Here is a 13,621-nt window from a genome sequence, read left to right as displayed (position 1 = left end):
GGTTACAATCCCATGATTTAAAAGGCGCCCAGTGGTTGATTGTGCAAAGTCCCTATTCCACCGTTTCCTCGGAGGCAAACATTACCCATTGCTTTTGTACCCTCCATAGGTACTGTATGTATATACAGGCAGATAAACATATATTGTCCTCTACTGTTTTTGCGCAAATGGTGGCACACCATATATGTAGTTCCACACTCTTTTCCATATGCTTTTCATTTAAAAAGCAGATCCTACAGACCCCCACACCAGTACTTGGAGAACAGCCTCATTCTTTTCTGTGGCTGCACAGGAGTCAATTGCATGAAGATGCTATATTGGTGAACATTTAGGTTATTCCAGTCTTTTGCTACTACAAACAACGTTGTAAGGAATAAACACGCATCATTTCTCACCTATGCAGGTATAGCTGTAGGACAAATTCCAAGAATTGGAATTACAAGGATAAAAAGCCGGTGCATTTCTAATTTTGATGGATATTGGCAAATAGGACACTGTCTTTTAAAGACAGTCATGGAGTTTCCCAAAAGACGGGGCTGGAAATTATGTCCCAGAAGGAAGAGCCTGGTGTGGGGCACAAACAGGGCTGGGAAGAGAGATGAGTAGCACCAGCTTCAAATCCCCACGGCTCCCACCAGTAAGTTTAGTCTTCCTTCACTTTCCACCTGCCGGACACGTCCTCGGAGACTTATATACAGCCTCCCACTTGACTGTTATGACACCCCTGAGGGATGGGCATTTTTATCCTCATTATGCAGATAAGGAAACTGAGGCCAGAGTCCTCTTGCCAAAATCCACAGAACTGATAAGGGGCAGAGCTGGGACTCAAACCAAACTGGTAACCCTACCGTCTGAGCTCCTCACCATCACAACTCCAGGCCCCGCCAGCCCTGGCTGCACGGGAAAATCACCTGGGAGGTTTCCGTGCAAGCTCTACCCTCGGATTCTGATCTGACTTGTCAGGGCACAGCAGGCACAGGTTTAAAAGCCCCCCTTCTCAGGTGACCCCAATGTGCAGCCAAGGCTGAGGACTATTGCTCTAGTTTGCAGAAGTAATTCTCCAACTAAGGAAGGCATCTCACCTGGAGCCCTTGGAAACCAATTTGCAGATCCCACCCCCTGAGCTCCAGAATCAGCAGGTCTTGGGTGGTGCTCGGGAATTTGCATTTCTAGCAAGTTCCCAGGTGATGCTGCTGGCCTGGGGTGCTCACTTTGAGAACTACTGCTCCAAAAGCAAGAGCTAGTACCAATCTTAGTAATATATAGCAACTGACATTTTACAAGGTACATCACCCTCAATGAACTTTCACTGCTTTGGAAGGTCCAATGGGATAATGTCCTCTGTAAAATGAAGTGAAAACAGATACTCAAGTGTCTTAGCCAAGTTCACACAGTTTGCAAGTGGTACAAAACCTTCATTTCTTCTTCCTTCCTTCTTTCCTTCCTTCCTTCCTTCCTTGCTTCCTTCCTTCCTTCCTTCCTTCCTTCTTTCCTTCATTTCTTTCTTTCCTTTTTTCAATTTCTTTGGCTTGTACTCAGGTTTTCTACATCTACTTCAATGCTCCTTTCACTATACTAACACCAGATTCTAAGTTCCAGGAGACAGGAAGCTTGTCTATCCTGTTTTCTCTTATTCCTCCTGAACCTAAAACATAGCTGGTGCTCAACTTGCTTTCTTGCTTGAATGAATGAATGAATGAATCATGGTGTGTAAAGATAGTGAGACACGAGTCCTAAAGAATAAAATTGTAGGACAGGTTGATTATAGCTCATATTAAAGAATTCAAATAATTACAAGCATTCAAAAATAGAATGAACTGCCTCAGTGAACAGTGAGCTCCCTATTCTTGGAGAGACAACAGCAAAAGCCAAACACCCAGTGACAGCCGAGTGACAAATGTCACAAAGCAACCATAAACTCCAAGGTGACCTCCATTACCTCTAACAGCTTTTGCAAAGATAAATTTCCATTCCTGTATATGCCAGTAGAGAGGAGGTGCTCTATAAATCCTTCTAGATTATTGGTCAACTAGCCTTCCAACAGCTTCACTCTGTATACTTAGACTCATTATTTCGCTCTTGTGCCTCAGTTTCCCTGGGCATAAAATGAAGAGGTTTGTTAATCAATCTCTGGGAATTATCTATCAAAATGATTGGCAAATTATAAACAACTAACAGATGTGCCAATACACTTAAAATGCATGCAACGTCTGTCTTTCCTCTTTGTCATTCTATACTGCAACGAATCTTGCATCTAATTGATATCTCCATGAAAACTAAACTTAAAGGAAGAACCAAGGGCAAATTCAAATTCACACTGATCAGCCCTTTGAATTCCATGCCTTCACCAGTTTAATTACTGGTCTATCATTTTTGTTTTTAAATCCATGCTTCCAGCAGTCACACCGTGGGCACCCACTGTGGGTAAAGAACAGTGCATGACCCTTGAGAAACACAGGGAGGGGTCACACCCGGCCCTGCCTTCTTGGCGCATACCTGTATCCACCACTTTTATCATTTAAAGGCAGTTTTGGATTTCTCCCACCTGAGTAATGGCAAAGGGCTCAACAGTATTTACTAGTTTAGAATTCTGTGTTGACAGATTGATTTCAACAAGGAAACCCACAACACAGAATAACAGAACCAGAAGTGAGCCAAGATCCAGAGAAAAGTTCTGAATTTTTAAGATCTAGGATACTTGGAGCCAAGGTTTCACCTTGACAAGAGGCCAGAATAGTGCCCTTGTCTCAGACCATATCACCTAAATGGCAGGAAGGGCTCAAGCTGAGAGGGGTTCTTTAGGCAACAGCTTCTCAAAGTCAGCAGCACTGTGGAAGCCTAGGGACTGCTCGGAGATTTCTACAGGGAAAGGACAAGAAACTGGGGCAGACTCCCAGGCAGCTATATAAAGCCCTTATTTACTCACTTTGAACATTTAAAAGTGTGTTTTCAGACACAATACCAAAAAACGAGAACACACGCAGCAGCTACAAAAACACTGTGAACTTGCCTTCATAACCTCACAAAGATGATCTGAGGGGAACCAAAATGGAGATGTCAAAGAGAAGATGAAACCTTCAGCTCCACGTCAGAATACAGGAGGCCGAGGGAGAAGGACGCAGGGCAGGGAAGCCAGTCAGACACTCCAAAGCCAGAGCTGAAAAGCTGCGATGGGTGTTTGTTGTAATGATTCAGCTCCTCATCAGAGTCTGACAGTCACGTTCAGATGCATGTTAACAAGGCTTTTCTTCAAAACCCGCCTGCAGAACAGCTCACACGCACACGCAGCCAAGAGTCAGAAGGCTTAGACTGCAGAACCGTGTGCTGAAGGCTTCATTGCAAGCATAGAACATCCAGAAAGCTAACATTTTTAGACGTCCAGTTCCTGTGGACATATCTAGGGCTGAGGAATAAAGGCCTGAAAGGATGAGAGGTTGAAATCACATAGGCCAGGCGTCCCAAAACTCTAAGATGTAGGGATCATCCGGGGTGCCCGTGAAATGCAGAATCCCAGGCCCACTCCCAAGCGTCTGGCTGTATGAATGGGGCGGTGCCACCCCACAAGGGCGCCGTACCCCATGCCATTCTGAGGCAGGTGGTTCCCACACTGCTGTTTGAGAAACACTGACCTGGCCAACAGCCTCTTTTTTTTCATAAGTGAGAAAAAGGAAGCCCAGAGATGAAGTGCCGGGCCCACTCCAACTACCTGAGCCCACGGCTGGCTCCACAAAGAAGAAATCTGTAAGTATGAATAGATGCCTCAGAATATAATCGAAATTGTTGAAGGGCATAGACAACCCTGAGGGGAGCAGAGAGCTAGCCAGCTTCTTAAACAGAGCTTCTCAGCAAGGAAAGAACCTGCAAAGAAAGAAACTTCCTTGGAGGAGACTGAAAAAGCGAATACCAATACCTGAGTTGAGCAGGGCCCCTCTGTTTCCACAGCATTCTGTCCACACTCCAAGTGCACTGTCACCTGCACTGTCATTTCCTATTCACTTCTGGCTGTGAGCACCTGCAGGGCGGGCAGTGTGAGTCCCATCCATCTCTGCATCACTGACAGCACACAGCAGGCTTTCATGAACTTTTTGTATTGTCACATGAGCTATTACCACCCTTTGCCTAGAATCCCTTCCAAGAGGCTGGTCCACCTGGCACATTTCTCTCCCAGCCTTCCAGCCCCAGCTCAGGTGTCACCTCCTGCCCTTCCTCCACCAAACACAATCAGGTGTTCCCTCCCACCTCTCCCAGAGGATCCTGTACATACCTGTTAGCACTTATCACGCAGTTTTGTAATGGCTGTGTTTACCTATGAGATGCCTTGAAGGCAATGATGTTGGTCTGTGAAACCTCAGTGCCCAGCGCAGCCTGCCATGCAGAGGATGCTCAACACACGTTTAGAAGGTGCCCGATAAACGGGAGGGGGTGGAAGCATGGGAGAGAGACACTGATTTTAAATATCTTGCTACAGACTTATAACTCTACAAAGTTGCACATATGCTTCGCTGGGGGGTAAAAATCCCTATTATTTCTTCTGTTCATATTTGAAATGTCACGTCACTGGCTCTGCAGAGCCACATGATCAGAGAGGTGCATTGGTTGCCATTGGAAAGGGCCTCACCTGTCGATGCCCGTCCTCCACACACACGCTTGTGGTCCATCATCAACATACATCTTCAGCTCCCACCTCCCAGCTTATCTAGAGCTTCCTGAGCCCCTGGGTTCCTCCCACAGCAGCCGTGTCCTGTACCTTCTGTACTGAGCAAGGGGCACGTATCTTTGTCCACTTTGCACTCTGGTTATCTCCACCTGCGCTTCTGTGGACGACACTCCCCAGGCATAGGCCAGGCAATGTGCCAAGGGAGGGACTCCAAATGTCTAGCGCTAAAAGAGGGCTTTTCAGACAAAGCTGATTTCTCCTTGAGATGAGGTGGAAGCCAGACATCTGCCCTCCGCTAGCTCTGTTGCGCCCCTGCCCTCTAGGCAACTAACTGGTAGAGCTGCACTAAGTTTAAAATTTTGGGGTGTCAGCTCTGTGGCTTCCACTGACACTCTCTTACCTTTGCAAAGCCCTGTACAGCTGGTAAGGCTTACTCCACCTTTTACCTCTCTGCTCCCCTCTGCCCACAGAGCTGCCAGCCAGGACCCCATTTACATGTCTTGAAAGCAGAACTGGGGAACAGGCAAGGTGTTCAGACTCTCCACCTAGCACTCCTTATTGTGGCCTCACTGTCCACCATTTATCCATTGTCTCCCGATCCCAGGCTGCTTTTCTGACCCTCTCAATCATGGCCTTCCATTTTCAAGTCCAACACACTTGTAGGCTTTTTTGAGAGTTTTTTTCTATGTGCATTTTAGCTGCTACGTAACAAACCAGATTTCCTGTTTCTTTCTTGTGTTTATTATGCTCAGGATATTTTTTTCCTCGTGCCCTAGGAATTATTCCCATAGGAAACATTCAGCTCCTCTGGAACGCTTTTGACACTAAAACCCTCTTCCCTCAGAACCTTCCTTTGGGGGCATAACAAGGCTGGCAGCTGCTGATAAGCCACAGCGTGGAGTAGGGAAGTGGCACCGACTTTTGAGCCAGTCGTCCGTCCTGGCTCCACCACCAACAAGCTGTGCAACCCACCACTGTCAGCTTCCCCTTCCTGGGCCTCAATTTCCCCACCCACAAAATATGAATAATGAAACCTAAGGTCAGAGGTTGTTGCCAGGGTTTCAGATAATGTCTGCTATACCTAGCACAGGGGCTGAAGTGGGTAGCCCCTAACATTTGAGCTGGTATCATTATTTCAGCTGCTGTCAGGCACAGCCAGTGTGGAGGTGGGGGCAGCACACTATACACTTTTTCTCACGCCTGGAGAATTCTTTCCATAGGAAACACTCAGGAAGGCCTCCTGCCATGAATAACCACACTCATGGAGGAGAAATCAGAAACGAAGGGGGCTGCTTTGACACGAGGAAGGCAGAAAAAAAAAAGGGTGATTACTCTCCTAGGGCTAAAAAGCCTCTCAAAACACCCAGTTCGCTCACTCCCAACCCCCACAACCTGCGGGTGTGTTATCTAAGACAAGTACTGCAGCTCAATGAGTCTCATTTCCTCATCTGCACAACAGAGATAACCTTACCAACAGCCCCGACTGTACAGGATGACGCGAGGCAATGTTTCTTGGCGTGTGGTCTGCAAAGCACCTGCACACTGGGCTCTGGTGGTTGCCCTTCAGTCCCTAGTCCCTGTTCCTTCCTTCCTAACAGAGCCTCCATTTTATTCGGGCACCCAACCCTCTCCAAATGGCTCCAGAAGTGCAAGCACCTTCAGTGACTGGCTCCAAGATGGACATGTGACCCAGCTCCAGACAAGGAGGCATCATGGGAGAGTGCCTCAGGTAGCTTCCTGGCTCGTGAGACAGAGAGCCAAAAATCAATCTATATCCTTCTTCCATTGGATGTCACTGTGTCTGACTAAGGTGTTTAGAAATGCTGCAGCCATCTTATTCCCAGCCTCCAGATCAAGCTACCACAAAGATGCCAGAGATGGGAAGAACCTGGGGCCTTGGTGACATCCCTGAGCCACTGAAAGAATCAACCTCGAAGCCCACCCTACCTCAGGGTTCAGAACTGCCCCCCCTGCACAACTGCAGGAGACAGAGGCACAAGTCACACTGCAGTCCACGTAAGGGTGGGTCTTGGAGTTGTACAGTGCACCATTCCTATTTGAGAGACAATGATTTGCCCTGTTAGCCAATCTAAGTTCGAGTTTGTGGCTTGCAGCTGAAAATATCTGAATATAACCTGCACAACCTACAGAACTTGTTAAAAATACAGATTCTTGGGTCCCCCCCCCCCACTTAATAAAAATATGCATTTTTAACAAGCACTCCAAGTGAGTGTGATGCTCCCCAAAGTAAAGACACTCAGTACAGGGCCAGGCACACAGTCAACACGAAGCATCAGTACAAAATGGACTTACCAGAGAAACATTCCACCGTCCTATTTCCTGTGAAAAGCTACTGCAGAAGAAGAGATGAGGGGACTGCAAGTTGTCAAACAAATCTCACCTCTTCCCGCAAAAGGCTGCTCTGCACAGTTGTAGGAAAACATCTGCTAACATTCGGCCAAAACTCTCTTCTGTGACAACCCAACTCTATTCGTTTCCTCGGCAGCTACAGCTAGAGTCATAACCTGGAACTTCTTTTAGTGCCGACCACAGCACACAGTAGAGTGGCTCACGGGCACACGTCTGGCCATCCCGGCTCTCCCAGTGGCCCTTTCAACTTTATTAAAAGGTCATTTTCCTGGCCTGGCTATTTCTTATCCTGGACTGATCACCTCCTCTGGCACCAGGAAACTGCAAGGGAAGCTGGATTTATTAGAAGAAGATAAAAGAAGGAGCTGGCTGAGCCACCAGGCTGATTCCTGAAACCACTGTTTTTGAAATGTCAGACGTACAGTGTCTTTAGGGGTCATAACCCACCCCTCTCATTCCAAGGAGAAACCAAGACCAAAGAGGAGTGGGACTTGAGGTTCCTCTTCACGAAGCTCTTTCTTTTCAGCATTACTCAGAGTTAGGGGGTTTCTTACCATGGCAATGGTAATGGATGGAGAGGGGCCAAAGACTGCTTAGCATGGGAAGAAAAGACTGAAGGGAGGGGCAGGCACTAATTTAGAGGGGCCTTTGCAGGATACCAGCTGCCTAGATAAACTACTGCCCATTCGCTCATCTGTCTCTCTCTGTCTCATACAGCAAGGGGCTCTCTTGTTCATCTTGCTCATCTCTACATCTAGCACAGGTCCGAGCACTGAGCGCTGGTTGCGCTCAGTGAATGGAGGAAGAACTCAGGAATGCTAGTTGATGGAATGGATAAATGGATGAATGAATGGATGATGGATGGATGGGGATGCCAAAGAATTCCAGCCATGGAATCAGGAAAGGCTTCCTGAAGGGCTGAGGCATCTAAGCTGGATCTTGAAGCATTTAGACAAGTAGAGAAGAAGGCAGGATCCACTTCATGCGAAGTGCCTAGCACCATCTTAGGCAGGAAGCTGGTGCTTAAGAAATGTTTCCCGGATGAGTTTACCACTGAACGGGCTTTCCTAAGTGAAGGAAGCTGGATTCATTTCCCACAGCCTTTTGTTTCTCCCTAGGTAAACAGAAGCCACTCCTAAATAGCAATTAAATTGATAAACCAAGGGAAAGGCCACTGCCTACCAGTCTCTACAAACACTCCTATACAAAGATAGTTTAGCAGAATGAGGACACTCCATTTCTACTGACATTGAGTTTTCCAGGATATACTGTGAAGCGACATACACGTGGTTCAGAAATCAAGATACCGTATGCATGCATGTCAAATCCATGTACGTCATCCCCCTTGCGTGTGTATCTGCACATAGAAATATTGGTAGGTTACATAAGAAACTAATAAAAGTGATTACCAATCGGTAGGGGAATGAATCATTTATCACCTAAACTGAGACACTTTTGAGAATGAAAGTGGGTGTTACTGATCATTCACTGGCATGAAGAACATAAAGTAGGGCTGCTGTGGGCAAATGGAGTATATGTTCAGCCCTCCTAACGGGGATTAGGCTGGGAGAAGGAGTGAAATGGATCTCACAGGGGTGAGAATCAAAATTTTCAATGCATACATTTTTATAGTGTTTTGATTTCTGAACCATGTGTATAGATCAACTATTTTAAAGTGTAATAATCTTTTTACTAGGAAGAAAAAAAGCCAAAGAATTTAGCCTTCCGACTCTCTTGGACAAAGGAGGCTCATTTGGGGGTACCACTAGACAGCCACCCTGAAGAGCACCCCTAGATATTAAATGCAGTCATGTTCACAGCACAGCTCTTTTGCAGCACACAAGGAAAGCGCCCTGAGGAGAGCTGTGCATGGCCTAAAAAGGCTTTGACTCCGTGCGGGGCCAGCTGAGATGGGGAACTTTGGGGGAATATAAACAGTGTGACAGACAGAAAGCAGTTCAGGTTTTACACAATCATGGCAACAAAGTGAGATTGATTCAGGACTGAATTAAGCTCTTTATATTGTTTCTACTTAAAAAGGAAATGTATTGACTACAGTCCTCCTCACAGATTTATCTTTCCTGACATCAAGCACATTCATAACCTATTTTACATTCCAAGGAACAATGCTAGGGTTTAGGAAAGTGAATGCCAGCGTGTTTCACCAGAACATTTTGGAGGCTGGGGAGAAGCTCCTCTGACTTTTAATTGCACAGGAAACAGGCACAATGTATTTTTTTTTCTTATCAGTCATAACTCAAGTTAGAAAAACCCTTATCCAGGATGCCTGAACTTGACGACGGGTCTGTCTTTGGAAGCGCTGCTTTGGAGCCCCTTAAAGACCATGCGTGCTCTCACTTTGGCCTTCAGTTTCTTTTGTAACCATCTCCTCCTTTCACAAGTCACTACAACTCCTCGGGCCCAGACCTAAATTAATGGGACTAGAAGATGTCTCATCTCCTGCCTCCAGGTTCCATCAAGCACTGCAGGAACCAACCTTTCCAAAGTCAGCCTGATGTGTCCCACTGCAAACCCCTCAGGGCCGCCACAGAGCCTATAGGATTGCAGGACCATGTAATTTATCATCCAAACTGGGACACTTGAGAGTGAAAGGGGGCACTATTAATAATCACACTGGGACAAGGGGCAAGGCCACTCTGGGAAACTGGAATGTGAGGTCATCCTACGGTAGGATAAATCCAGTCCCTTTACCATAAGCTTCAATTCAAGACTCTCCACCATCTAGCCCCAAATTACCTTCCCAGACTCCTGGCATCCTTACTCCGTACCACATGGTCCGATTCCAATGGACCCTCCGTTTCCCAGCATGCCGTGGGTTTCACCATCTCTGTGCATTTGCTCATGCCATTTCCGCCCCCTGCCTCCACCCCACCCCATCCCTGGCTAATCTGTAATGTGCCCCTCCCCGATCTGTGTAGGTCTAACTCCTTCCCTTCCTTCAAAACCCAACTCAAATGGTACCATGCTTTACTGCATTCATTTAGCAAATCTTTACTGACTGCTCAGTACGTGTTAGGCATATTGTGAAGAAGACTGAAAAACTTCCACCTCTAATGGAACTTTAACTCGAGAGTGTGTGTGTGTGTGTGTGTGTATGTGTGTGTGACTGTGATAACTGGTACCACAGATGGACACAGGATGATATACTGGAGAGTCTACTGTTAGGGTTCTGTACAGACATGCCTACCACCCACAAGGCTGAGCTCCTTGAAGGCAAAGCCCAATAGACCCATCTTCCAGCCCTGCTAAACCCATCACACCCTTGGCATTCAACAAACGTTTGCTGAGTAAAGAATTAATATGAAGAAGTTTACTTATTTAGTCTGAAGACAGTTTCCTAACAACTAATTCTGAGTTCACTATGAATCCGTACAGGATCAACGGGGAACCTGGATTTCCACTAACCTGAGAGAAACACCCCAGGTCCTACAACTGTGACTCTCATTCGACACTGATGCTGGAAGGGAACTGAAGTCACCTGATTCAATGCTATGTTGCTTCTCCAGAGGTTAAGTGACTCACTCACCCAAGGTCACATAGCTAGTTAGTGACTGAGCCACTGGAGAGGTCAGAGGTGACACAGGAAAGACTGACAATTTAATAACTGGATAAATGACCAAAGGAGTCATTGGAGCGGAGGGCCTCTGGAGGAGGGGGGAGGTGACCGTAGAAGCTGGAATGTCCAGAGAGCTTTGTGAAGGAGGTCTCGGGGTGGGGCCCAGGAGATGGAAAGGAAATGGGGGACCATTTCCGATGGGAAGAAAGGCACTACAGTAGGAAATTTAGCAAGGGAGGGCTAGCTTAAAACCAGGTTACAAAGGGAGGACTGCTGACGAGGCAAAAAAAACCTTACCTGGTGAGGTACACCATTCAAGAGAAGCGCTCAGACACCTTTTCTGTGTCTGACCTGAAGAGGGGGGCTGAAATAAGAGCAGATGGGGGTAAAGCAGTGAACGCTTTCCTCAAGACTGCCAAGCAGCGCCCTCTCAGGAGAAGGGGCTGCTAGATCTGACCTACTTGACCACTGGCAAAGCTCAGATAAAGCTGCTCGGAGAAGCTCAAGTAAAGGCCAAGGCCCTGGGGTTTCCCCAAGTTCATTTGACTTTCTGCCCTAAGTGGCATGGGGCCGACTAAAGTTAAACAGTAACTAGTAAGAGAGGAGTTTGGCAAGCGGCATAGTTGTATCCCAGCACATCTGCAATATGTGTGCTCCTTTCTCAGAACTTTCCCCTGGTGAGTAGTCACAGCAATCATTTAATAAAGGCATTTTATAAAGAAAAAAAAAATACACACCTAACTGGATCTCAGTTCTTATTTCAGTTACAGAGAGAAACAACCAACTCAATTCTCGGCAGCCAGGACAAGCTCCCATCCACCTCTCACCTGCTGGGGCTCCTGTGCAGCCCAGGTCACCCTGGCCTGTCACGCCTTCCTGGTCTCCACCCACCACTATCACCACCACATCCCCCAGGACTCAGTCAGTGAGGAACCCAAACTGCAAACGTTCATTAAAGTACAACGTAAGTCTCTGGAGCTAACGGACCACCTCAGGTTCCACAGATGGGCTTTCCAGATGGCCTTCCACTAGCCCTGTGCTCTGAGGTAAAAATACAACCAGGTCCCCAGAGGGCAGCGTTCCCCAACCTCAGCATATTGCCATTTGGCATTTAGGAGCACGCTGGCCTCCACCTACCAGATGCCAGTAGCAACCCCTAAACTATGACAACCAAAGGTGACTCCAGACATTGTTAAATGTCCCCTATGGGTGAAATCACCCCTGGTTGAGAACCACTGCCAAAGGGGGACTTCCCTAAATGTGTCATTCCATATATTCCCAAATGTTCAGGCACCTGCTGCTCCTAGTTCTACAAAAAGCTTAAGGGTTAAAGGCAGAGCTTTGGATCAGGTGGACCTGGGTGGGAGTCGTGGCTCTACATCTCACTAACTCCATGACTTTTGGTAGGTCATTCAGCCTCTTTGAGTCTTAGTTCCTTCATCTGTAAAATGGGAGCAACAAACAGCCCCTACCTACCTCATAGGGAGGCTATGGCACGTACACGAAATGACACATTCCCTGGCACAGCGAGTATTCAATATATGTTAGTGATTACTTGCAGGCCTGGAACATTCCTTTTAGCCAAGCCTCGAGTTTAGTCTTCTATTTCTGTGGCTTCTGATCTTCCCCCTCCTTCCTATGCCCTTTCCACCTGTTAAATGCCTTTGGTCTTAACCTTTGGTCTGAAGGAATCCTTCCTGCTGGTTCAAAGGCATCTGAGGTTAAAGAGAAGGAAAGAAAATACACACACACACACACACACACACACAGGACCTTTCAGACCCAACCCTGCCCGGACCAACTCTCCAGACAAAGGTTTCCATTGTTGTCTAAAAACAAACTTTTCCACAGGGAGGACTTAAAAGAGCCCAAAAGTCTCAAAGCGTCCAGACTCTTCTAGTTCTCATCCCCATTCTGCCCAACCATAGCATATCCCTTCTCCTCTCTGGGCCTCAGTTTTCTAATCCGTGAAATGAGGGCTGATGAGCTCTAAGTGCCCCCGTCACCATTCTCTAAGACACTGCACTGTATCGGAACGCTGCTGTATGGACAGCAGCTGCAGCCACATTTCAAGTAAGTGCTTAACTGGGAATAAAGGTCATAAAGACACATCATTCTCTTTTTTTCCCTGCGTTGCCCCAAGAGCCAGCAGAACATTTGCAGAATATAGAAATGGATATTTGTTGCCATTGGAGGCAGAAACCTAAGGAAATGAAATCCTGCCCTATGGGACTTGGGCAAATTAGTTCATCTCCTTAATCCTGCTACCTTATCTGTAAAATGAGATATAAGAAGGGCAGAAACGATGTAAAGATATGAGACAAAGATCATGAAAGCATGTGGCACAGACCTGGTATACACAGTAGGTATTCAAAAACCACATGCCTTCCTTTCTGGACTCGCTATTTTAAATTCTGTAATGTAACTCCTTGTCATTCTCCTCTGGAAAGTCCTTCCTTCTCTCCTTTCCCAAGCTCTGTTTTCCTTTCCCAAACCTCTGTCAGGAAGCTTCTCTGCAAGGGCGCTGTTTCTCAAGGTCCAAAGCCATAAGTTTCCCAAAGACTGGCTTGGGGGGCGGTGGGGCGGTGCGGGCAGGGGGCAGAGAAGGCAGGGTAGAAGTTCATTAACAACTAGTCGCCTGCCCTGAGAATCTTCTTTCTGTGGATTCAGGAAGTTTAACCCCTCCCCTGCACGACCCCAGAATGGAGCACTGACCTCAACATCTGCAGAGGCTTAGAGTTTATACCACCATCATGTCAGACAGGCTCAAAACCAACCTGAAATGGGCGGATCCGTCAGGAGCACACCCTCTCGCCCATCCCGACTCCTCACCCAACCTGGTCTCCCAGAGCCCCTCTCCCACACTCAGCTCACACTCCAGGAAGACAAGGAATAGGACTAGGCGGTTTCTTCTCTCACTTCCATGGGGCTGTCTGAGCTCTAGGGCTGTCACGACCCCACTGTCTGAGATGAGCTTGAACCGTAAGGCAGAGAGGCCTACTGACAAAAAATGGAGC

The 13,621-nt window shown here is 47.1% G+C and overlaps 1 protein-coding gene across 50 annotated transcripts in view; it reads right to left on the bottom strand.

Moving 5' to 3' along the window:
* SORBS1 (sorbin and SH3 domain containing 1) overlaps positions 1 to 13,621 on the bottom strand; it is a 218,452-nt gene that overhangs the window by 188,165 nt on the left and 16,666 nt on the right. For 10 of the 50 annotated variants that reach the window (XM_033130469.1, XM_033130468.1, XM_033130472.1 and 7 more), the window contains exon 1: positions 3,911 to 4,060. The exons of 4 other annotated variants lie outside the window; for them this stretch is intronic. In XM_033130469.1, coding sequence (XP_032986360.1) covers positions 3,911 to 3,985 — 75 coding nt within the window. In that variant the 5' untranslated portion in view covers positions 3,986 to 4,060. Of the gene's footprint in view, positions 1 to 3,910; positions 4,062 to 13,621 lie in introns of those variants that run through there. 36 more of the 50 variants (XM_033130479.1, XM_033130482.1, XM_033130480.1 and 33 more) reach the window with 9 other exon arrangements.

The sequence above is a fragment of the Rhinolophus ferrumequinum genome, chromosome 16 (genome assembly GCF_004115265.2).
Source record: "Rhinolophus ferrumequinum isolate MPI-CBG mRhiFer1 chromosome 16, mRhiFer1_v1.p, whole genome shotgun sequence".
Lineage (NCBI taxonomy): Eukaryota > Metazoa > Chordata > Mammalia > Chiroptera > Rhinolophidae > Rhinolophus > Rhinolophus ferrumequinum.
This window is presented reverse-complemented; position numbering and strand designations above follow the sequence as displayed.